Source organism: Mustela lutreola, chromosome 2, assembly GCF_030435805.1.
Source record: "Mustela lutreola isolate mMusLut2 chromosome 2, mMusLut2.pri, whole genome shotgun sequence".
NCBI lineage: Eukaryota > Metazoa > Chordata > Mammalia > Carnivora > Mustelidae > Mustela > Mustela lutreola.
The window spans coordinates 169,307,084-169,333,851 of record NC_081291.1 but is presented as its reverse complement, the minus strand read 5'-3'; the positions used below and the strand labels follow the sequence as shown (position 1 = coordinate 169,333,851).

General features: G+C 38.8%; 2 protein-coding genes across 11 annotated transcripts in view; one reads left to right on the top strand and one right to left on the bottom strand.

The window, feature by feature from the left end:
* Nucleotides 1-2,779, top strand: part of HHLA2 (HHLA2 member of B7 family) — a 139,774-nt gene extending 136,995 nt beyond the window's left edge. For all 10 annotated transcript variants that reach the window (XM_059164229.1, XM_059164221.1, XM_059164220.1 and 7 more), the window contains 2 exons: nt 532-587; nt 1,554-2,779. In XM_059164229.1, coding sequence (XP_059020212.1) covers nt 532-587; nt 1,554-1,589 — 92 coding nt within the window. In that variant the 3' untranslated portion in view covers nt 1,590-2,779. The remainder of the gene's footprint in view (nt 1-531; nt 588-1,553) is intronic.
* A 37-nt stretch (nt 2,780-2,816) lies between these two features.
* The window catches only part of MYH15 (myosin heavy chain 15), a 150,646-nt gene continuing 126,694 nt past the window's right edge, over nt 2,817-26,768 (bottom strand). The window contains 6 exon segments of the mRNA XM_059165068.1: nt 2,817-3,065; nt 5,094-5,228; nt 6,094-6,238; nt 21,356-21,496; nt 21,603-21,772; nt 24,693-24,863. Coding sequence (XP_059021051.1) covers nt 2,817-3,065; nt 5,094-5,228; nt 6,094-6,238; nt 21,356-21,496; nt 21,603-21,772; nt 24,693-24,863 — 1,011 coding nt within the window.

Genomic DNA, 26,768 nt, shown 5'->3' with positions numbered 1-26,768 from the left:
ATCACCACCTCCTTGGCTGTTATTTTCTATTGTTAATGGTTAGTAGGATTCAGGCCAACTATCCTAAAGAGCCAGGAATTCCTGGCCTGGCTGGACAGCTTTTATCCCTGTTTTGTTGCACCTGAATCAGCCATAAGAATTTATTGTTATTTGTAGCTAATGAGGTATTTCTACACTGCATTTTTTTTTTTTTAAAGATTTTATTTATTTATTTGACAGAGAGAAATCACAAGCAGGCAGAGAGGCAGGCAGAGAGAGAGGAGGAAGCAGGCTCCCTGCTGAGCAGAGAGCCCGATGCGGGCCTCGATCCCAGGACCCTGAGATCATGACCTGAGCTGAAGGCAGCGGCCTAACCCACTGAGCCACCCAGGCGCCCTCTACACTGCATTTTTAAGGCTGTTTTTTGGGAGAAAGATATGAAAGGGAGAAGAACTAATGTGCATCTAATACCATAATTGTACTGAGGCAGGAATAAAAAAATGAGTGTTTGCAAAAAGATTTTTTCTAAGTTTCTCTTTTTTTTTCCTATAGAAAGGTCTTCTGTCTATACTGAGAGGGCCAACACTGCTGATGCAGAAGAAAGCAAGGTAAAGCTTTTTACTTTATCAAACCAATTATAGCATAAGAATGCTACTGTGAAAAAGTAATCGATACATACATCATCTCGCAAGACTTTGATAGAGGGATAAGAAAGGGTGAGAGGGATCACGGGATAACAGAACAGGAAAAAAATATATAATTAGGGCTCTACTTAAATAACTGGCTGCTCTTCTCATTTTCTATTGTTACTTGTGGAGAAGATCTGAGTGGCATTATGCATATGATGGGAAACCAGTGTACCTATTCTTCCAGTGGAAGCACAGAACTGTATAGAAGTAGAAAGAAATACAAAGTGAGAAAAGCAGATTACAGTTTCTACCCAGATTCAGTTGGCTTGCCTTCCCTATTTGTCCAACCACTTCTAAGCTCCTTGGGAACCCATAATTCGCTTACGAATTATAGTTTACTTGTAAATTCGTTTGTTTAAAATGGAGTTAGATCTTTTTGCCACACACCTTTTATTATGAGTTCCATTAATCAGAATATAAATAAGAGCAAAGAGTGGGGTAAATTCTTTTCTCTACTGGTTAAAAACTCTGCAACTAGGGACACCTGGGTGGCTCAGTTTGTTAAGCGGCTGCCTTCGGCTCAGGTCATGGTCCCAGGGTCCTCAGATCAAGTCCGTGTCAGCCTCCTTGCTCACTGGGGAGCCTGCCTCTCTCTCTGCCTCTGCCTGCTACTCTGCCTGCTTCTCTCTTCTGACAAATAAATTTTTAAAATCTTAAAAGAAAAAAAAAAAACCAGGAACTAATCTAGAAGGGTGATTAAAATTGAGCCTTTATAACTACTTATAACTGTCTCATGGTTCTCTGATTACAGATGCAGACAATAGCTCCAAAGCTCCCTACTTCCAAAAACCAAAACAAAACACTATCATCATTAAATGCTTAAGATAAAAATGGTTATTCTGACATGAATCCCAGCCATTTAAAATCCATTTTTCTTGGTTCTAGGCTTTTACAGAACACCCAGCCAGCAGTGGAAAGTAAGACAGAACTGTATCAACCCATGATGAGACCCTTCATATCCAGTGACTTCGCTTCCCCTTTTTTTCACTGCAATTCCAGCGGTGGCTTATCATGGCCTAATAATTCTACCTTTGGCAAGACTTGCAACCATTGAGTTTCCCACTACCATATTTCCTGTTCACATCCCAACTATTACTCACTGACTCCATACCTACATCAAGATTATGAATGCCTGGATGCCAGTTCCAACTAGAAAAGAACTGTTTTCATTCAGTGGCACTCCTGCTACAGTCAGTACAGGAGGCCACACTGAGGTTCCCACCAAGACCTTGGAAGAAATGTATCACTAAGCACTGATTCAAAATCTGATCAACTAATGATGGGTGACAGAGCACACGGAAGCAGAAATCACCTTAGTGAAAAGGCGAAAAATCAGGGCACTTGATTTGCTAAGGTATTGTACTCATTTTACATGAATAGTTAATATCTGCTTAACCAACTAGATTTAATATGGTGAATCTTAGGGACCCCAAAGTTTAAAAATGTCAGTATCTCCAAGATTGCCTACAGCAAAGGGCCCTATCAACTCAAGAACTGACATCTCTTGGGGGGTGGGCTATGCCTTCCAACACCAGGTTTACATAGATGAGTGACATTAGCTATGAAGATAATTTGACTCACTCTTCTGACTCAGTTGTCATGTTGTTAATCAGCTTTATGATAAATTTAGATTTCCACATAAATTTTTACACACAGGGAGAATGGATAACCCAGCTGACTTGATGATGTCTTCTCTTTATTTTAATCAATTTATAAGAAAGAAAAAGTCTAACCAGCATTTTGGTGACTTAAGTTTTGACCCTATAGTTTATAGAAGGAAACCAACCCTGAATTGTGCATAATGCTACCTGGCCTGGTTTTCTCTAAGTACTGACATCACTATAAAGAAAAGCTTTAACTGTGAGGAGAAAAGGGTCACAACTGCTATATTCTTATTACAAAATGGAAAGAATAAAGTCAACAAATTGAGGATGGCAGACAAGAATGAACCTGGGTCCTTCCCTTAATCCCCATTAACCTTGGAAGCAAAGATACTCTCTTACATTTCCTAATCACCTTGTTTAAACTGCTTTCCACACCACATAAACGTTTTAAATGCTTGTTTCAAATGCACCTGAAGTTTTCAAACATTAAATGGTACCATCCTTGGATGCGTCCGGCCTCTGTCCTTCCTGAGCAAAGGACTTCTTATTCTTCATGAGTGTGCTCTCTGAGATTGCTGTGACTTTCATCGGTGGTACGCACACCCAGAATGAAGCCCAGCCCTTTTCGGAGTAAACAGGCCTTAGCCAAGTCCTCATTAGCTTCAAAGGGAGGCAGGGAATTGAAGCAATTATATGCATTACAGAAAGCAGACACAGGTAATTCTTCTGAAGGATGGGCTTGGACACTCTCCATTTTCTGCCCACCTAGCCTTGGTAGTGAAGGCAGCGCCCTCTACCAAAGACTCCATGAGGGAAAGACTGTGACCACATCATCAGTTGGCTCCACAGCCCAGAGAGACACCCAATTCTATCAGAAAAAATGTTTTTGCTTGGTTTATGGCAGTTAAGAGATTTTTCAGGCTTTCCTTCTGAGAATGGGGAACAATTAGTCATTGCACCGCCAAGGATGGTTTTCCTAGTCATCTTGGGTATGTCTAAGAAGCAATTTCTGCTTCGCTCATTTTGCTCTTTGTTGGAAATAACTGTGACAAAGTCGAATACATTACAAATGTTTTGCAGTCCTTTTGACCTCTTCCAGCTGAGCACAAGCGTAACACATGTGAGGCATTTCCCTAAACAAAACCATTAAATGGAGTTGATGGGCAGGCTCTGCCTCTAAGACCCCAAATCCAATGCCATGACCCTTCTCAAATTGAGGGCAGAGTTCAAACCACTTAAGTGGGCCTCTGCTCAGAGGCCTTATCCCTGAGACAATATTCAGGCAGCAACAAGAAATCTCTGGAGTGTGCCAATGACTCATGCTTCTCAAATTTAGATCTAAATGTATTCAATATAACCAACTTTTAGATTCTCCTTCAAAAGAGATTATTTTGACCTCCTTTCAGGTCATATGTATTATGAATAACCCTATCTACTTATCTTGCAGAGTTATTAGTAATTCTTTTATAATAAGAGGAATAGGTATATACCAAATTTTAAAAAATGAAATGGTACCTGTCTGTGCTAGGCACCATGTTAAGTGCTTTACAGGCATTCCATAATAGGCAGCTAATGGCGCATTATACAATGTCTTTCAATTCATTTCTCCTAAAGCCAGATCTCACTTAAAGACCCTGTTTGCGAGATATCTCAATAAGAAAGCTGGGACTTCCTGTTTTGTTTATATAACCCCCAAATTCATATGTTGAATGGTTTTAGGAGGTGGGGCCTTTAAGTCCTAAGGATGGTGTTCTTGTGAGTAGGATTTGTGCCTTCTAAAAAAAATCTGCAGAGAGCTTCCTCCCACTCCCCATCCCTTTTACTCTGAGGACCCAGTGAGAAAAGGGTCATCTATGAGGAAGTGGCCCTCACCAGGGATTGAATCTGCCAGCACCATGATCCGGGACTGCCCAGCCACCAGAACTGTGAGAGATGCTTGTTATTTGTAAGCCACCCAGTCTCTGGCATTGTTACAGCAGCCTGAACAGACCCTGAAAAGCCTACAGGTCAGTGGTCTTTGTCATGCTGCCACTACGCTAGTAGAGTTAGGGTAGTGTTAGTAGTTAGTAGTGTTGAGAACCACAGATATGGAAATACCCTTCCCTCTTGTTTTAGGACAGAATGAGGGGAAAAGCAGAAAGCTAGAGAAGACAAGTACATTTATTCCCCACTACCTCAGCTTTAAACCTCAGCACCCAGGTCTCCATACTGATCCAGTATGAAGTCATGTACTTATCTACATAGAAAGACTCAACTCTGTTTCATGCAGATCTATCTGTACTTTTAAAATTGTCTTTGTAGGGCACCTGGGTGTCTCAGTGGGTTAAGCCTCTGCCCTCAGCTCAGGTCATGATCTCAGGGTCCTGGGATCAAGCCCCATATCGGGCTCCCTGCCCAGCAGGGAGCCTGCTTTCCCCCTCTCTCTCTGTCTGCCTCTCTGCCTAATTGTAATCCCTCCTTCTGTCAAATAAATAAATATATTTTAAAAATAAATAAATAAAATAAAATAAAATTATCTTTGCTCTCTGAACTCCTGACTGTTCTACACAAATGGATCTAGGACCTAGAACTGAAAAGTTACAAGTTAAGCATTTGAGAGGTAGAAATACAATGTACATTCCACTAGAATGCCTAGCACTGCTTGTTACCTGGGCAAGGAAAATTTAGTAAATATGGGAAGACCTTAGCAGAACCTAGTTCTTGTTTTTTTCTCTTTAAAGTATTTTAAAAAATAATTTCTTGTTCTACTGGTTTGTGTGATGACATGCACTCTAAACACACACACTTTAAGAATTACAACTGAGTTGTATATTTGACATACTTTTTTTCTAAATTTCTTTGCTTTGATCTTGAGTTTATTGACTTGAGATTCTGCTATCTCTGCCCTTTCCTTAGCTTCATTCAACTCATGTTGCTGCTTCTTATACTTGGAAAGATATTGATTGGCTTGTGCTTCCTATAAAAAATAAAAATAAAAAAAGAAAGAAAAAATATCCCTGTGCCTGCATAGTCATTTTTTCTGTTTTGACATGAAAAAGTTTAAAAATGTGTGAAAAGAATCTAAACTTCTGAGTATTGAATGGAATATATTTTGGTATGATATATATGGATTCAGACTTTCTACTAGGCATGAGATCCATTTTTATAACCACTGTTCTCTGAAAATTTAGATCAGCACGTTCCACATGTTACATGTAAGAAAACCACAAATGTTTCATAATTAGTTAAACATCCTGGTTTTTCTTTGAGTAGTGGGCGTTTGTCTTTAACCATTATACAGGTCAACAGGTAATTTGTGTTTTAGCCTGAATCATTGAAATAATCCAAAATCTCTCAAGAGATAGTAGGTATAAACCAATATATATGGCACTTAAGAATTACATTATATGTAGCTATGGATATTAACCCAAGGTTGGCAAATACATTTCAAATGATGGTTATCTGGTTCAGTTATGTCCAGGTTCATCAGGAAAAAGGACTAGGAAGCACATTTATGCTCACCCAAGGTTTTGGGGTAGGAAGGCCCCAAGGGGACTACCTGGCCAAAAATTCAACTATACAACACTGTGTTCTTACTGGACTCTATTCTTGCAATGCACGTGTTTGAGTATAACCACAAGGTTGAAGGCAGCGCTCTGACTCCCTGGAAGGAAAAGTAACAATTTTCTGAGCATGGGTGATAACTCTAGTTTGAGAAAAACTAGAGAATGAACAGACTTTAAGCTGAGCTGGTCCTCTCTAGATAAAATACTCACATGTCTCCATTAATCAAGAACAATCGCTGGGAAATCCATGAGACTGCAACAGCCCCAGGTACTTACTGTGGCCTCCATTTGCTGCTTGTAACTTTGTACTTGCAGCTGAAGTTTATCCATCAGAGTCTGCATCCTGCTCAGATCTTTTTGGTCTTCCCCTGCCTGAAATGCATAGGTGAATATATGAAGATGATTTGAATGATCCAGCAGTCTGCATTGGGAGTTGCCTTATAAGAAAATAAGAGTTAGGAAACTTTATTAAGCAACATATTTTAGTTGTGATTTGAAAAATGGGTCTAACTTTACTCATCCCAGGTTTTGAGAAATTAACACAGCTCTGAGCACTGATCTCAGAACTCCACGAGTCTTTCACTGAAATAGAAGTTAAAGCCACTAGTTTTAATTTGGTCACAGCCCTTCCATCCTAACCAAGCTACACCTGCCTGTGCTTTCTCAGTTGGAAGGAAGTACCATTGTTACAAAAGCTTCATGTGCAAAACTAGAAACGAATCCTCCTCTCTTTGCTCTCTGAACTCCTGACTATTCTACACAAATGAATCTAAGACCTGGAACTGAGAGCCTACTAATCTCTCTCTAATCCTATCTCACTAATCAACTCTTTCCTTGAACTTTCTAACTGACTCTTGGCTTTGGATAATGAAACTATAGAAAAGGTAAGATTTCTGGAATTCTGGTGTGGGCATCATCAGAGATAGGAAAATTCTGTAAGCGATGCCATGTTGGTATGTACATTCTCATTGCTTCCATTGCAATCCAGGCTTGGGCTAGAGAAACAAAATCTACTAAGGTAGTATTTCTCAACTAAGCTTTACAGAGCCTTGTGTATTTTGAGGAAACAGGAAAGGAGAGGTATGCAGGCAGGCAAGATTCTGCACATCCTCCAATTTCCTATGTCTCTTTAACTAGAATATCTCCATTCTGGAACTGTTGAGCTTCCCGAAAGAAGAACATCTCAACTGGCTTATGGCTGAGATATTGATTTAATCAAGACCTACCCCTGCTGCTCAACTTATTTTCCTGTTTTCATCTTACCTATTTCATCAAATGTCAACATCTTTGATGACTTTCATGGTCTTTCTACCTACCTTCCACTACCTTCCACAAACTTCCTCCACTCCGGCTAGGCCCATCTATTACCTCACAGCTCCCCTGCTTATTCCCACCTCTGTAAGTTCAGTCAATATCCCCTCCTCCTGGACACAGCATGAGGTAACAGATAGAAACACCCAGTCTTTCCACGAAAGAGGCCTCTTTGCTTACCTTAGCAGCAAAAGGCTAGGGGCAGGCTTCTAATTTAAACACGTCAAGGGGCTGACTACAATACTCTCCAGATACTGGAGAGGCAAGTAGGCATCATATTCACACTTGCTCCCTACCTCACTCCAGGTTTCTCATATCTCTCAGAAAGGAGCTTGTGCATATTTGGCTCCCTAGTTTTGTGGCTGCAACCCAGGGAATACCTCATGAAGTTATGGCTCTAGTGGCTAGTGGTCCCGTAGGACTGCAACAAACAAAAACTGCTTAATCAGCTGCCCCTTCCCCTGCCATGGCACAGTATAGAAGGAGCATACTGAAATGCCATCATTCTGTAAAAGAAACCAATTTATTTATCTTAGTAGCTGTGACTGAGGAGTTTGCTTCTAATTTAACATACATCAAGGGACTGACTGCAATCTTCTCCAGAGACTGGGAAACTGGTGGGGCCAGCTTTATACTCTCCATCTGTTCTACCCTTGCTGGCTGATGCTGCCAAGAAAGGAGTTTGTGTACAGATCTGGTGCCCTGGATTGTGTAACTCTGTCCAGAAGACACATCTCTTGATAGCCTGGCTCTGGTGGTCAGCAAGGTTTATGCTCACAGGATCAATGGAATGGCAGTAAACAAAGAAACAGTTCTTAAATGGCTAGCACCTCAAGTCTCAGCACAAAGAAAACAGACAGAAATGTCCTTCTCTCAGTCTTCCCTTAGAAGAGGTATATTTGCATATTTTCCTACCTGGAAAGGAATAAATGAAACAAGATGGGATCAGGAGGGAGATAAACTATAAGAGAGTCTTAATCTCACAAAACAAACTGAGGGTTGCCAGGGGTGGGGGGTAGGGAGAGGGTGGTTGGGTTATGGACCTGGGGAACATAAGCATTATAGTGAGTGCTGTGAAGTGTGTAAATCTGGCGATTCACAGACCTGTACCCCTGGGGCTAATAATACATTATATGTTAATTTAAAAAAAAAATTAAAAAAAAAAAAAGATCTTACCTGAAGATCAGCTTCCAATCAGCCTGCATCTAGGTACTGAGATCTCCCCTTTGGGACTCTAATAGGCTAGGACATCGTCAACTATTGGGAGCCACTCAGACCAAAGAAGACTGCTTGGACAATTACAAAGATTTTAGGAACAACCAAGAGCTAGAGAAGTGTTGAACAATAAAGATCATCTCCTACATGAGACCTCTCAGTCACAACTGGGAGAGGTATCTTTTTTATGTAACACAGAGAAACCAGTACAGAGAAGCAAAGAAAATGAAGGAATAGAGGAACGTGCTCCAAACCAAAGAACAAAATAAAATCTCAGAAAAAGAGGTAAGTGATTTATCTGATAAAGAGTTCAAAATAATGGTCATAAAGATGCTCACCAAGCTCAGGAGAACAATGCATGAACAAAATGAAAATTTCAACAAAGAGACAGAAAATATAAGAAAGTACCAAACAGAATCACAATGATGAAGAATACAATTAGTGGACTAAAAAGTAAAACAGCAGACTAGGAGAAGCAAGAGAATGGATCAGCAAACTCGAAGACAGGGCAGTGGGATTCATCTCATCAGAACAGCAAAATGATAAAGAATAAAATAAAGAGTGAACATAGCTTAAGCGATTTAGAGAAGAACATCAAGCAGACGAATATTTGTACTATAGGGGTCCCAGAAGGAGAATAAAGAGAGAAAATGGCAGACAAAATTTGAAAAAAATAATGGTTGAAAACTTCTCTAACTTGGGGAAAGAAACAGACATTTAGATCCAGGAAATTCAGAGACTTTCAAATAAAATGAACCCAAAGAGGCCCACACCAAAACACACAATATTAAATTGTCAAAGTCAGAAAGAGAATCTTAAAAGTAGCAAGAGAAAAACAACTTGTTACATACAAAGGAAACCTCATAGGACTGTATAAGCAGATTTTTCAACAAAACCTTTCCAGGGCAGTAGGAAATGGTATAATATAGTCAAAGAGTTGAAAGGGAAAAAAAACAAAAAACAAACAAACAAAAATCCCACCAAATAAGAATACCCAGCAAAGTTGTCCTTCAGAATTGAAGGAGGGATAAATAGTTTTCCAGACAAGAAAAACATGAAGGCATTCAGTATCATTAGACTGACCTTATAAGAAATGTTAAATGGAACTCTGTAAACTGAAATGAGAGGGCACTAATAAGTAAAAGAATATGAACAAATAAATTTCACTGGTAAAGATAAATATATAAAATTAAGGTAATATAATGCTGTTCTGGTGGTTGATAAGTCACTTATATATCTAGTATGAAGGTTAAAAGAAAAAAAGTAAAAAGAACCAACTTCCAAAATCTGTTAATGAATACACAGATAAAAATATGTATATTATGATATCAAAAACATAAAATGTGAGTAGAGAGGAGAGCGAAAATATAGAGATTTAGAACGCATCCCAATTGAAGCTTAAAATAGACTATTATAAATACAGGTTGTTTTATGTAAGCCTCATGGTAACCACAAAGCAAAAACCTGCAGTAGATAGAGTAGATACACAAGATAAAGAGAAAGGAATCTAAGCATACTACAGAAAATCATCAAATCACAAAGAAAGCAAGAGCAGAAAAAGGAAGAAGGGAATTATAAAACAACCAGAAAACTAACAAACCGGCAATTATGTACACCCCTGTCAATCATTACTTTAAATGTAAGTGAACCAAATTCTCCAATCAAAAGACATAGTGGCTGAATGGATTAAAAAACAAGACTCGGGGTGCCTGGATGGCGTAATGGGTTAAAGCCTCTGCTTTCAGCTCAGGTCATGATCTCAGGGTCCTGGGATCAAGTTCCACATAGGGCTCTCAGCTCAACAGGGAGCCTGCTTCCCCCTCTCTCTCTGCCTGCCTCTCTACCTACTTGTGATCACTCTCTCTCTGTTAAATAAATAAATAAAATATTTTTTTAAAAAAAGAATCATCTACCTGCTGCCTATAAGAGACTCATTTCAGATCTAAAGGCACACACAGACTAAAAGTAAAGGAATGCAGCAAGATATTCCCAGCAAATGTTAACCAAAATGAAGGTAGAGTAGCTACATTTCTATCAGACAAAACAGATGTTAAGACAAAGATTTTAATAAGAGACAAAGGTCATTCTATAATGATTAAGGGGTCAATCCAATAGGAGGATATAGCATTTGTAAATATCTATGCACTAATATATGAACATCTACATATATAAAGCAAATATTAACAGAACAAAAGGGAAAAACAAACAGCAACACAAAAAATAATAGGGAACTTTAATACCCAATTTTCATCAATGGATGGATCATACAGACAGAAAATCATTAAGGAAACATAGTCCTTAAACAAAACATTAGAACAGATGGACTTAACAGACTGTATACACTCCAACCAAAAGCAACAGAATACACATTATTCTCAAGCATGCGTATAACATTCCTCAGAATAGATCATATGTTAGTCCACAAAACAAGTCTTAACAAATTTAAAAGCACTGAAATCATACCAAGTGTCTTTTCTGACCACACACTATGAAACTGAAAGTATAAGGAAAAAAACCTGGAAAATTCACAAATATTCTCTAAACAACCAATGCATCAAAGAATAAATTAAAAGAGAAATAAAAAACACCAAAAAAGAAAAAAAAAAAAAAAAACCTTGAGGCTTATATGCAACTAACAAATCATTAAACTCTACCTTTGAAACTAAAACAAAATAAGAAGCTGTTCTTTAAAATACTTTGATGCAGTATTATTTATCACATAAATGTTGGTACCTCTAATTTCTTCATTATGAATTTTACCTCTTATCAATATAAACTTACTTTTTCTCCATAAAAAAAAAAAAATACCTTGAGGCAAATGAAAATGGAAATACAACATACCAAAACTTATAGGATATAGCAAAAGTGATTCTAAGAGGGAAGTTCATAGTAATAAATGTCCACATTATGAAATGAAGAAAGATCTCAAATAAACAACCTCATTTTATGCTATAGGAACTAGAAGAAAAATCGAAGACCTAAGTTCTAAAAGGAAGGAAATAACAAATATCAGAATGAAAATAAATCAAGAAAGACTAAAAAGACAATAGAAAATGAAACTAAGAGCTGTTTTTTTAAAAAAGATAAAATTGATAAGTGTTTAACAAGACTCACGAAGAAAAAAAGAGAGGACTCAAATAAAAATAGAAATGAAAGGGGAGACATTACCACTGATGCCACATAAATGCAAAGGATCATAAGAAACTACTATAAACAATTAATATGCCCCCCAAATGGATAATCTAGAAGAAATGAATAAATGAATTCAGTAAAGCTACCAAATACAAAATTAATATACATAAATCTGTTGCTTTTCAATACACTGAAATGAAGTGGAAGAAAGATAAATTAAGAAAACAATTCTAGAGATTCAATGTCCTTATCAAAATACTAATAGTATTTTTCACAGATCTAGAACAAATAATACTAAAATTTGTAGAAGCACAAAAGAACCCAAATAGCCAAAGCAATCTTGAGAAAGAAGAATAAAACTATCTCAGATTTCAAGATGTACTATAAAGTTATAATAAAACAGTGCAGTACGGGCATGAAAATAAATACATAGATCAACTGAACAGAACAGAGAGCCCCAAAAGAAACTTACACCTATATAGTCAGTTAACCTATGACAAAGGCAGCAAGACTACACAAGAAGGAAACAAAGTCTCTTCAATAAGTGATGCTGTGAAATCTGCAAAAGAATGAAACTGGACCACTTTTTTACACCATACACAATAATAAACTCAAAATGTATTAAAGACTTTAATGTGAGACCTGAAACCATAAAACTCCTAGAAGAAAACATAGGCAGTAATCTCTTGGATATCAGCCTTAGCAACATATTCATGGATGTTTCCTATTTTTAATTTATTTTATTTATTTTTTATGGGCATGTCTCCTTAGGCAAGGGAAATAAAAGCACAAATAAACTATTGGGATTATACCAAACTAAAAATCTTTTGCACAGTAAAGGAAATCACCAACAAAACAAAAGTACCACCTACTAAATGGGAGAATATATCTGCAAATGATATACCTGTCAAGGGGTTAATATCCAGAATTTATGAAGAACTTATATAACTCAACACCAAAAGCCCCAAATAATCTGATTTAAAAATGTGCATTGGATGTGAAAAGACATTTTTCAAAGAAGGCATATAGATGGCCAATAGACATAGGAAAAGATGCTCACCATCACTAGGCATTAGTGAAATGCAAATCAAAACCCAAATGAAATATTACCTTACACTTGTCAGAATGGCTAAAAGAAAAAAAAAAAAATGTTGGCAAGGATGTGGAGAAACTTACATTCTCACTAATAGCGAATTAGTGAGAATGTAAGTTGGTAAGTTGATGAAGCCACTAGGGAAAACAGTATGGAAGTTTCTCAAAAAACCAAAAATACAAGTACCATAGTAAATACCAATCCAGTAATGCCCCTACTGGGTATTTACCCAAAGAATACAAAAACACTAATTTGCAAAGATATATGCACCCCTATTTTACTGCAGCATTGTTTACAATACCAAGATGTGGAAACAACCTAAGTGTCAACACAGAGATTAATGAAAAAAGATGTGATATATATAAACAATGGAATATTACTAAGCCATAAAAAAGGATGCAGGCTTACATTTGCAGCAACATGAATGGACCTAGAGGGTATTATGCTAAATAAAATAACCCAGACAGAGAAAGACAAGTACTATATGATTTCACTTTCATGTGTAATCTAAAAAACAAAATGAAAGAACTAACAAAAATAGCAAAACAAGATCTTAAATACAGAGAGCTGGTGGTTGCCAGTGGTGTTGGGGATGAGCAAAAGAAGTAAGGGGAGTGGGAGGGTACAGTCTTCCAGTTTTGTAATGAATTAGTCATGGGATGAAAGGCACAGCATAGGGAATATAGCCAATGGTATGTTAATAGTATTATATGGTGGTAGATGGTAGCTACACTGTAGAGAATATAGCATAACATCTAGAGATGTCAAATCACTATGTTGTACACATGAAACTAATATAACATTCTGTGTCACCTATACTTCAACAATAGCAACATTTTAAATAAACTTTCAGCTAGACTCACCAAGAAAAGAGTGAGGACTCAAATAAAATTAAAAATGAAAGAGGAGACACTACAAATGATACCCTAGAAATGCAATGGATTATAAGAAAGTATTATAAACAATTATATCTAAAGATTTGGACAGCCTAAAAGAAATAGATAAATTCTTAGAACATACAATCTACCAAGACTTAATCATGAATAAAGAGAAAATATGAACAAATCAAAAACATAAGAAACAACAAGTTTGGCAAGGATGTGGGGAAAAAAGGAACTCTCCTACCCTGTTGGGCAGAATGCATATTGGTAAAAACGGTATGGAGTTTCCTCAAAAAATTAAAAATAGAAATATCCTAAGATCCAGAAATTGCACTACTGGGTATTTTACCCAAAAAATACAAAGACACTAATTCAAAGGGATACATGCACCCTGATGTTTACTGTACCATTATTTACAATAACCAAACTATGGAAGCAGCCCACAAGTCCTTCATTAGATGAATGGATAAAGATGTGGTGTATGTGTGTGTGTGTGTGTGTGTGTGTGTGTGTGTGTTTTCAGCCATATTATTGGTATATTATTCAGTCATAAAAAAGAATGAAATCTTGCCATTTACAACAGGGACAGAACCAGAGAGAATAATGCTAAGTGAAATGGGGTTTAAATGGGGATTAAAGAGTACATTTATTATGATAAAAAAATGAAATGATAAAAACAAAACTCAGGCACCTGGGTTGCTCAGTTGGTTAAGTGTTGGCCTTTGGATCAGGTCATGGTCCTGGGGCCCTGGGATCAAGTTCTGCATTGGCTTCCTGCTCAGCAGGAGTCTGCTTTTCCCTCTGCCCCTCCCCCTGCTCATGTACTTTCTCTCTCTCTCTCTCTCTCTCTCACACACACACAAAAATAAACAAATAAAATCTTTTAAAAAATCAAAATCAATCAATCAATCAATCTTAATACCAAAAAAAAAAAAAAAAAAAATCTGAGCAGACCAATTATAGCAAGGAAATTGGAATAGTAATAAAAAAAAAAAAAACCCACAAAAAACAGAAGTCCAGGACCAGATGTCTTCATTGGTAAATTCTTTCAAATGTTTAAAGAAGAATTAATATCACTTCTTCCCAAATTCCTTCCTAAAATTGAAGAGGAAAGAACACTTCCAACACCTTTTACAAGGCCAGCATTACCTTGATATCAAACCATAAGAGAGAAAGAGAGAGGAAAGAAAGAAAATTACAGTCCAGTATCCCTGATGAACATAGATATGAAAATCCTCAAGAAAATATTAGCAAACTGAATTCAATGATACATTAAAAGGATCACATGCCATGATCAAATTGGATTTATTCCAAGGATGCAAAGATGGTTTGATATCTGTAAGTCAATGTGATACACCACATTAACAAAATGAAGGATAGAAATCATATGATCATCTCACTACATGCAGAAAAAGCATTTGACAAAATTCAACATCAGTTCATGATAAAACCTCCCAATAGTGTAGGTATAAAGTGTTATCTCTCAAGATAATAAACGCTATATATGAAAAACTCACTTAGCTGTCTAACATTATACTCAAGAAAAACTAAGATTTACCTCTGAGATTAGAAACAAGACAAAGATGCCTACTCTTAGTACTTTTATTCAACATATTACTGGATGTCTCAGCCAGAGCAATTAGGCAAGAAAAAGAAATAGAGGGCATCCAAATCAGAAAGGAAGAAGTAAAAGAACCTTGATTTGAAGATAATACACCAGCATATGTAACAAAACAAAACAAAACAAAAACTAAAGACTCCACCAAAAACTATTAGCAACAATAAACAGTAAAGTTGCAGGATATAAAATCAGCATACAAAAATCCATTGTGTTTCTGTACACTAGTGACAAACTATCAGAAAGAGAAATTAAGAAAACAATCCTGAAAAAAAAAAGAAAAGAGAAAAGAAAAAAAAAAAAAAAGGAATAATCTCAGGGCACTGGGTGGCTCAGTCAGTTAAACATCTGACTCTTGATTTCAGCTCAGGTCATGATCTCAGCATCCTGGGATGGAACCCAGGATGGGTTCCCTGATCAGCACAGAGTCTGCTTGTCTCCCTCTCCCTCTACCCCTCCCCCTTCCCCTCCCCCTGCTTGTGCTTGCTCTCTAAAATAAATAAATCTTAAAAAAAAAAAGAAAGAAAAGAAAACAATCCCATTTACAAATGCATCAAAAGGATAAAAATTCTTAGGAATAAATTTAACGAGAGGGATGAAAGAACTACACCCTGAAAACTATAAGACATTAATGAAAGAAATTTAAGATGACACAAATTAAATGGAAAGGTAATCCATGTTCATGGACTGGAAGGATTAATATTATTAAAATGTTTATATTACACATAGCAATTTACAGTTTCAATGCAATGCCTATCATAATTTCAATTACATTTTTCACTGACATAGAATAAACAATTTTAAAATTTGTATGGAACCACAAAGGACCCCAAATAGCCAAAGGAACTGAGAAAGAAGAAAACTCAGTGCACCATGCTACCCGATTTTAAACTGTATTATAAAGCTATAGTAATCAAAACAGTATGGTATTGACATTAAAACAGACACATAGATTAATGAAACAAAATAGCCCAGAAATAAACCCACATATAAATGGTCAATTACTTTATGATAAGGAGCTAAGAATACAAAAGGAGAGTATCTTGAAAAAATGGTATTGGGGAAATTCGACTGCCACAAGGAAAAGAATGAAACTAATGAAATTGGACCACTTTCTTTTTTTTTTTTTTAAGATTTTATTTATTTATTTGTCAGAGACAGAGGGAGAGAGAGCAAGTGAGCACAGGCAGACAAAGAGGCAGGCAGAGGCAGAGGGAGAAGCAGGCTCCCTTTTGAGCAAGGAGCCCGATGTGGGACTCGATCCCAGAACCCTGGGATCATGACCTGAGCCGAAGGCAGCTGCTTTACCAACTGAGCCACCCAGGCTTCCCTAGACCACTTTCTTATACCATACACAAAATTAGCTCAAAATGGCTTAAAGACTTAAATGTAAGATATGAAACCATAAAACTTCTAGAAGAAAACATGGGGTAAGCTCCTCAAAATAGGTCTTGACTATGAAATTTAGATTTGACAGCAAAAACAAAGGCAACAGAAGCAAAAATAAATAAGTGAGACTACAGCAAACTCTAAAATGTCCATACAGCAAAAGAAACAGTAATAAATAAATAAATAAATAAATAGGCAGCCCATAGAATAGGAAGAAATATTTTAAATCCTATACCTGATAAGGGATTAATATCTAAAATACATAAAGAACTCATACAACTGAATAACAGAACAAAACTGAAAACAAAAAATATAATTTAAAAAAAAAGGCTGAGAAACAGAAATGCAAAGATGCTCAGCATCATTAATTATCAGGGAAATGCAAATCAAAACAACTATGAGATATCACCTCACACCTATCAGAATGGCTAAAATAAAAACAACAACAAGAAAAAGGGAGAAAAAGGAAGCCTCAGGCACTGTTGGTAGGAACACAAACTAGTGCAGTAACTGTGGCAAACAGTAAGAAGGGTCCTCAAAAAATAATTACCATATGATCCAGTAATTCCACTACTAAGTATTTACCCAAAGAATATGAAAACATTAATTCAAAAAGATATATGCACCTTTATGTTTATTGCAGCATTATTTTCAATAGCGAAAATATGGAAGCGACCCAAGTATCCATCAAAGGATGAATGAATGAAGAGGTGGTATATATACACACAGAATGTTATTCAGCTCTAAAGAAGAATGAAATCTTGTCATTTGCTACAACATGGATAGATCTAAAGGGTATAGGGCTAGGTAAAGTAAGTCAGTCAGAGAGAGACAGATACCATATGGTTTCACTCATATATGAAATTTAAGAAACAGAATAAACAAGCAAATAAAATAAGAGACAAATGAAAAGCAGACTCTTAAATATAGAAAACAAACTGGTAGTTACCAGATGGGAGGTGTTTGGGGGATGGGTGAAATAGGTGAAGGAAATTGAGTACACTTATCTCCATGAGCACTGAGTAATGTATAGAATTGTTGAAATACAATCTTGAGTATCTGAAACTAATATAACATTGTACATTAATTATACTGGAGTTCTAAAAAATGAACAGAGGATCTGTATGGACATTTTTTTCAAAGAAGATATATATATGGCCAATAGGTACATGAAAAGGTACTCAACGTCACTAACCATCAGGGAAATGCAAATCAAAATCACAATGAGATATCAGAAAGACAAGAAATAACAAGTGTTAATGAGAAAACAAGAAAAGGGGATGCAACCTGGTGCAGCCACTGTGGAAAATGGTATGGACGTTTCCTCAAAAAATTGAAAATAGAACTACCATATGATTCAGCAATCCTACTTCTGGTTATTTATCTGAAGGAAACAAACACTATCTTAAAAAGATACTTGCATCCCCATGTTCATGGAAACAACCTAAGTGTCTATCAACAAATGAATGAATGGGGGTGTCTGGGTGGCTCAGTGGGTTAAGTGCCTGCCTTTGGCTCAGGTCATGATCTCAGGGTCCTGGAATCAAGCCCTGCATCGGGCTCTCTCCTCAGCAAGGAGCCTGCTTCCCCCTCTCTCTCTACATGCCTCTCTGCCTACTTGTGATCTCTCTTCCTCAAATAAATAAATAAATAAAATCTTTAAAAAACAAACAAACAAAAAACCCAAATGAATAAAGGAAATGGAGTATGTGTATATACACACAGAGAGGAATATTATTCAGCCATAAAAAAGAAGGAAGTCCTGCCATTTGCAATCCTTAAGGGCATTATACTAAGTGAAATAAGTCAGAGAAAGACAAATAATATATGATCTTACGTATACGTAAAATCTAAAAAACCAGACTCAGAAAAAAAAAAAAAAAAACAGATTGGTGGTAGGGATGTAGGGAGTGGGAAAAATGGATCAAGGTAGTCAAGAGGTACAAAATCCCAGTTTTAAGATGAACAAGTCCTAGAGATATAATGTTGAGCATAGTGAATGCGGTTAACAATACAGTGTTGTATACTTGAAACTTGCTAAGAGAGTAAATCTTAAGAGTTCTCATCTCAAGAAAAAAAGATTTTGTAATTATGTGTAGTGATGGATGTTAATTAAACTTGTGATAATCATTTCACAATGTAAACAAACATCAAATTATATTGTACACCCAACATTAATGAAATGTTATGTGTCAATTTTATCTGAATATAAATAAATAAATACATGAGTAAAGAAAAAAACTTCAAGCCATTTGTATCGCTTAGCGTCCTTCCCCACTCCACCTTAAAGTACAATCTGACCATAGATAATTCATTACTAATTTTACGCTTACTAAAGCAGAGACCAAGATATAAGGAAATGAGACAACTCTATTTTTTCAATAAAATCTATTCTCTTTTCATCTGCCTGTCCCTCTCCATCCCAGGTTTAAGAAATTTGAAGACTCATAGAATTATGTGTTTACGGGAAGTTCTAAAACCAATAGCAGTTTAATTGCTTAAACCCAATTCACGGAGACCAGTAAACTTACTGCGTGGTCAAGGAAGCCACAAAGAAGAAAACTGAAGAAGCCTAGGAGCGGTTGCTGATGTTAACAGTGTTCCTCCCGCTTGAGAAGGCAAAACCTTTGTCAGGCTTAGGTTCACATCTCAGCCCTGTGGTAGGCAGAGGTGTACACAGCTCAGATTTCCCTTCAAGCTGTGAGGTGGGCACTTACCGGAAAACCTCCAGCTGTAGCACCTTTGGGAGTCGCTATAGCATTCACACTGAGATCACCACTCCCCAGGGATCCCCCAGCCAACACCTGGGCCCAGCCAGCAGTTATGAGGACCTGGCCATCACTGCCCAACGTGCGGCTCCTTTCCGTGCAACCTCTGTGCTGGAGGCTGCTCAGAGGTGCGCAGCAATCTGCCTCTCCTGGCCCATCATCCTTCCTTCACCCTTTCCTTTCATGGGTGTCAGACTTGCACTGTCGCCTAAAGGCTTTCTCTGCCTGATCTTTCTTGCTCTCCCCTTTGTCTTTCCAGGTGTTATGTCCGATAAATCTCTTGTACTTCTAGAACTCTATCCTGGCACCTGGTTCCCAGAGAAGTTACCCCAAATAATCACATTTTGTTTCCTTATCTCTAAAAAGGAAGACACTATATCTGTAATTAGATTTGTAAGGATTAAATAACATCTATACATAGATCCTTGAATATAGAAAGCAGTTGAAGATAAAATGGAGCAGGTGGATGGGGGGTGCTGCTGAAAAACTGTCTGTACCTTCTATAACGGTTCTAAGTTCCTAGTCCTACGTCCTGCTTTATAGCACATTATTCTGGGTACTGAAGAGAGAAAATCGGATGAACTTCCGAATGCTCAATGGGGACTGGTCATACAACTATAGTGGTTGGGGTCACACTTGATTCCCTTTCTAATATAGTAGGATATTCCCAGAGGATTTTTCCTCAGAAAGCAAAGCCACATTTAGGCCCCTTTCGAAACGACATTTTCAATTGGCACCAAAGAAGACTATCACGAAACACCCCACCTCATAGTCCTGGTGGTTATTTTGATGTTCAAGGAGAACAGACTGGATCCAGTCGGCATCTATCTTGGATATTTCAAAACCAGGTACTGATATCAAGGAATGTGGAGGGCTCTCCAATGTCTCTTTAACGTTACGGCGCTTAGCTTGTGTGAAACAGGTGCTCACTAGGTGTTATCTGATTTAACAGCAGAAAAATCATGGCGTAATTGAGTAGATACACTCTAAGCACTGTGCAGACACTTGGAAGAAATGAAGAACTATTCCTCCACGCTAGTACCTGAGGGAACAAAAAGGTTATTGCTGAGAAGAACAAAGAAAACACAATAGAACAAGAATGCATTCTTGGGGACAATGAAAACCAAAAAAGGATAGCTTTGGTGTTTTGTTCTATAATGAACTTGTCTTCAGAAGAAAAAAATGTCTGAATAATCTGTAGGAAAATAAAAAGAAAACCCTGGACGTTATTAACAGGCTGCACACGGGACTTCCTCACCCTCCTCAAAAGAAGGGCGGAGACCACCTCTCTCCTGCTCCCAAGCTGTTTACCTCCTTTGCAGCACATACCAGGGGCTCACTCCTGGGTGGTTTCGATAGAAGGAGTGCAGCCTAAAGAAGCACCAGACTAACTCGTCTTAGACAAGAACCGCTTATTCAGGAAAGATGAGCTGTGCAAGTAGCTCATTTCATCTTAATTAGCCCAGGACAGGGCTTCTGAAGTGCTCTGCTTTCTTATCTACAGTATCCTTCCTGCTGCGAGGGAGGAAGATGTTGGCATTTCAAACAGCAACTCAGCTTCAGGGACCAGAAGCAAGACGAGCAGATCCAAAGGTGCTGTGAAAGTGGGTGGCCCCTGGAGTGAAGGTGCCTTTTCGCCGGCATGAGCTAGACCATGCGGCAGGACAGGGCTAGAAAGTGACGTCTGGCGTCCGTGTTTGACAACTGGAATACACACCCCAACTTGTGCGAGGAAGACACGAGGCCCCCGAGGGGCCTTTGGTCTCATGGACTCTAGGGGCCCTTCCATTTGAAGGGAAGATAGGTTAGAAAATGAACATGAAAGGAAGGATGATCTTGTGGCTTCAGAAATGCCTTTATTCCTGGTAAGAAGCCTTCCCACTTCTCTGTTATTGCTGGAGACCAGCGTTGGGCCACAGGAAGAGAAGCTGAGAGTTCTGGAGGCCCGTCGTGAACCGTTGCTGTGTTTCCACCACCTGGCACCAGCACCAGAGTCCTTGGGGGGCCTGGAGGGTTTGTGTTACCAGACACTAGGGGTGAGGATGTCCCCTGCTCCGGGGTAGCCAGGGTCGCATGTCACCTGCCGGCTGAGGACCCTCCCCCCCAACTCTCTGTCGGCCACTTCATTTACACGTTGTTCTCACTCAGCCTCTCACAGGAAGGCATCTTTCTGCAAGCGCTGCAGACGTTATATGTGACAAAACCAGCACCGTATAAATAGCTTTTCGCTTCTAATTGCGACGTGCCACTCCCATTTTGCAACCTGTAAGCTCTGAAAAGGGACCGTCCCAAACCCCGAATAGCACAGAAGCCCTGGGATTGTCAGTCCGTGTCTACCGCTGAGGGAGGGCGAAGATGGAGAGAGAACAGCAGGAGACCCGGAAGGCCATTTCAGGCTTGAAGGAGCACGTTTCTCCAGCACCCCAACAGATTCCAGGAGGATCTGACAGGTCAGCTCTCTGACGCATCGCTCCAGCCTGCCGGCTCCCTCCTGGGCCTCTGCCCTGCGACGGATTTCGTCCTCCGGTTGACCTTCTAGTTTGCAAACCTGCAACGAAACCCTGACCTCAGACCACAGGCTGGCCGCCAGCAAGCCAGGGTGACATCGTATTTGCCGACTGGCACGGTCCTTTGCAATAGAACGACGTCATCTAGAAAGATGCGTTCATTCTCCATCCGGCCATGATTAAACAGGGCCCCGTCTCTGGGAACCCTGGCTCGCTAAAAGCGAGTGGATTAAATTCTGTGGATTAAATTCTTTATAAAAGGCCTCTTTAAACTCTGAAGGCAGTGAGAGGCTCATCCACGCAGAAGTGACAATTCTCCTGTTAGATCACAAAATACACACATATGCGTGTGTAGGAACATCGGTGAGTATGCGGAGAATCAGCTACATAGAGCACCCTTTAAGGATCCAGCCACTTTCATTAAAAATATAATAATAAATAAATCAAAAATAATAAAATTTAAATTAAATAAAATTAAAAAAAAAAAAAAAAAAAGGAACCAGCCACTGTGCTCTGTGGTCTTAAACTGCCTTCTCCATGGTCCGCTCTGACTCTCTGAAATCTGACCTTGAGGCTCTGGCGGATGCGGCATGTTGCCGCCCGGCAGCCCTGTTGTGTGGGCGAGCTATAGCACACTGACAACCTGCCTGCAGCCTGACGGAGTCCTATAAGCAAAGTTAACATTCCTTCAACAAATATTTTATGCCAGCCACACACCAGACCCCAAGGCTAGAGATACAGCCGTGCACAGAACAAACAAAAATCTCTCCCCTATATGAGCATACATTTTAATGAGGGGGAACACACAAAGCAGAATATAGGATATGTTCAGTGGTGAGTTTGGAGAAATAAAGTGGAAACGGGGGTAGAGACTTGAGGGAGGAAGGGTATTGGTTGCTCCTTCTCTTCCCCTCGATGTCCGTGGCTCTCTCCCCTGCCTTCTTCTTGACACAAATGCCACCTTCTCCACAGGGCCTCCCTGACTATCCTTTTAAAAATTGCAGTCTAATGCCCGAGGCAGGAATGTGCCCGGAACGTCTGACCCCATCTCTTACTCCCTGCTTCCCTCCCCCCACTTCAGACACACTGCTCTTGCTCTTCCTCAGGGAGAGCAAGTCAGCAGGTGTACCAGTTCTTTATAGAGGAAGCCCATTAAAATAATCTTCTAACCCCCTATCACACAGGAGCCTAAAACATAGTTCTATTGAATGAGACATGAGGCGATGAGACCCCCCCTTTAAGATGAAGTTTTCTTGCATGTCTTTTTAAGTGTATTAAAACTTCTCTGGGAAAATCACTATTACATAAAACCTTAGACATCATATAATTTCACTGTAAATATATCGTCATGTAATCCTAACAGATAATAGTATTATGATTATGTTTTTAAGAAAATTAATCATAATTCCTTAGTATCAGCCGATATCAGGGGCTCATTGCTACTGAGTTAACACTGGTTCTAGGACTTAATGGTGGAGAAAGAGCAGAATTAAGAACAAAATTAAAGCCTGCAATCTTAAATTTGAATTGGAAATACCAGTATCAATCCTGTATTATTTTTTTATTAGGGAAAAAAGACATATTCTAAGTTCTTGAATTTTATACCTATATGTTTTTTCTCTCATACTAAAAAACTTGGTTCTTATACAATAAAGATTAAATAATTATTGGTTAAAGAATTATATTAGTCTTACTCATAGTAGTAATAAGATACCGCTATTTGAAACTGCAAGTACAGTACTTCATTTGCTATTTTTTTTTCTTTTGTCCTTAGATGTATCCCATGAGGCATGTACAAAGCACTATGTTTAAAAGTCACTGGGAATAATTCATCTGTGGGTTTTATGCTCCCCAAATTGATACACAGTTAGCTTCACTTGTTTCCATTTTTGTTAACATTTTAAGGATTGATTTGTTTTATTCTGCTCTTTGATTTAAACTTGTTTTTTAATTAGGAAGCATGTAAATGCTTTATATGATTTTGCAGTCAAAACAATGGAACAAGTTTCATTCAGAAGGTCTCAGTTTCATCTCTGTGTTCTTCTCCTATGGGTAGCTATTTTTATTCGTTTTTGTCTAATCCTGTCACCCCTTCTTTTTGAAAACCTAAGCAAAATGTGTATGTGCACCCATCTTCTAGATTTCCTCTGCTCTTGCACAAAAGCTTGTGACACTACCTATTGATGGTGACTTTTATCATCATTGTACCACTAGGTGGGATCTCCAGAACCTACTACAGAGCTCTTCCTCATTCCTAATTAATCAGCATGATTATATGGAGGTACCATGGATGTGCATTGGAATTCTACTGTATGGATATACCATAAATGTGCAAAAGCAATACTGTATTTGTCAGGGGCCCTTCTGAACCATCAAGTCCCAGTGAAATTTTCTTCCTCCCCTCCTAACATTTGTCACCAACTTGTACATAGTCATTGAAATCGATTCAATAGTCAAGAGAGATTTTTCTATTTGTTGTTAAGCTCCCTGAAGGCAGGTGCAATGTCACTGTCGTCTGCCCTTCCTATATCTTCACCAAGCATTTCTTGATCCTTGATTTAGTTGTTTCCCTTCCACTTTCCCTGGCAAATAAAAAAGGTGCATTCTCTGCAGAGCAAATAACAGGAACAAAGACACAAAAGCAAGACTGCACAGATGTACCCAACAAGTAACTCCAGCTGTGGGAAGCCTGGAGTTGGTGTGGCTGAATGGAAGAAGATGTATTCTCACTTAGCAGGAAGAGGGGAGGCAGAGTTAATCCAGCCCAATAAAAGTCTTGGTTGATCGCCCAAAGTCAAACAAGAATAAATAAGTATATTGAGATCTGATGCTCTCAATGATCTACAAGTGCTAAAAAGCAGAAGTGATTAGAGAAATAGGGAACATTTGGAGTGATATTCCAGGATAAGACCTTGAATCTGGAGTCATCATGACCCCATCATGACCCATGCAAACGCCTACCCTAGATTCTAATTTCTGGATTTGCTTTCTGTTCCCTGTCACGGCCGTCTGTTCAGCTTCATCCAGCTTTTTTTGTAAGTCTTTAATTGTCTGCTCCATATTCTTTCTCATCCTCTCAAAGTGAGCATTGGTGTCTTGCTCCTTCTTCAGTTCTTCTGATATGTCCGTTGCCTAAAACAGAAGAAAGGAGCTGGGATAAGGCGGCAGCCAAGTGACCTTCTCATTTGCACCCACAATCTTCAGGTCATGATTTGACCAGATGTCATGTCTTCCTCTGTCCTTAACTTGGGTCACCCTCACGTTTGTCAACGATATGGCAATCAAGATGACATCAGCTACAGAGAAACTGGGGTGAGGGGTAGCAGAAACTATCTAGAGATGAAGCACTGCATGAACACTGCACAACACAAAAGAAAGCTGACCAACCGGAACAACAGCTCTGAGCAGACGAAAACCCGGGACGTGCCCTGTAGTATCTTGCACCAGGACAAGTACGGAAGGATGCCTATGAAAATCTTTCACATCTCACTTTTATAATTCTGTGATTCACAACAGCAAACAAGTTTAGGCTTCAGGAATTTGGCAGCTACAGATGCTTTCAGTGCCAATAATCTGGCACAAAGAAGGTTAATTCTTGTTTGTGAAGCCTGCTCTTGGCTTTGGCTATGTGTACAAGGGCTTGATGTCTCGACAAAATTATTAAGAACTGGTTCATGAATCTCTCAGTGCATTTAATGTAAGAACACTGTCCTCCCAGCCAAAGCTTCTCTGTCTATCAGGTTACCAACCATCTGTATAATTTAAGTGTGAGACGTCTGTGCAGATGGTGAGGGCAAAGAATGAATTAGGGAGGCAACTCTGGGTTCTGCTATGTGGGGTTGGGACTCAGAGCTGATCTATTAGAAAACTGGAAGGTGGGGGAAGAGGTAGTGAGGTTCATTTTTCAACATTGTCAAGAAACTCTCATAAAGGCACGCGAGAGCAGCTAGTCTTCATAATGCATGACTGCATACATTTCCCAAGCTGGAGTAGACACTCTTTTTATCCCATTCTCTCTTTGCGGATTTTCGTAAATGCTAAGCATATTATTCTCCTCTTGGCCATCAAACATTTCCAAGCTTTCACATACCTCTTTTCCATCACGAAATGCCTGCCTTGATACAAAATGGCTGGGTGATAGGCACACTTCTCTATTCTTAGAGAGGGCTGGATTCTGCAGTGACCTGGTATCCAGGGGTTTGGCGCAAAGATTTTGTTTAGCTCCTCAACTGGCAAATAACTCAGGCGAATATAGACACAAGCTCTTCCCCTCTTTTGAATTTTAAAATGACTAATATAAAATCCAATTAAATGTCTTGTCTCCCCACTTCCCATACCCCTTTCATCAAGAGGATCAGCTTCCATTCACATAGCAAAATCAGGGCTGCTACACATAGTCGGGCGTTGATGGACTACACAGAGTCACTCGATGGGGAGAGAGCGAGTGGAGGCTGCAGTTAAGGGTACACTCTGCTCAACAAGCCTGGGGCCTGCAAGATCCTCCATCTCTCTCTGCTAATTTTTATGCCGAGTGTTACCTTCTGCTTGCTATGCCCTTTGAGAGAAGTGTTGCATCTGCCCACAGGGGGTGCCCAGCAGTGGCCTTTCTTCAGTTCCCACAAAGCTTCAGACAAGGCTGGCTGCCAATGCTGAGGTTAGTGCCACTTAGGAAAAGCACCCCCATCCACAATTTTAAACTTTCAAATAAAGAAGGTACACCAGCCCTGGAACCCTTCTTTACCAACCTGATGGTGCTACTCAAACAACAGTATGGGTTGGAAGAGATAAGTGAAATAAGCTTTCTTTCCAGATCATCATCATCAAACCATTACAGACACTAAGAAAATAGCTATTTGTGGGGACATACAGGAAGAATTGTTTCTAGACTCTAGATGTATTGATTCACAAGTGGAAAGTGGCTTAGCTTTAAAAAAAACACACACACACAAAAACCCCTCTTGCTTTCATGAGGTTTTGCTTATAGCAATTCAACGGCTCCTTTTTAATGTCTGAGTAGGTTGGAAGGGAGGAGCTAAT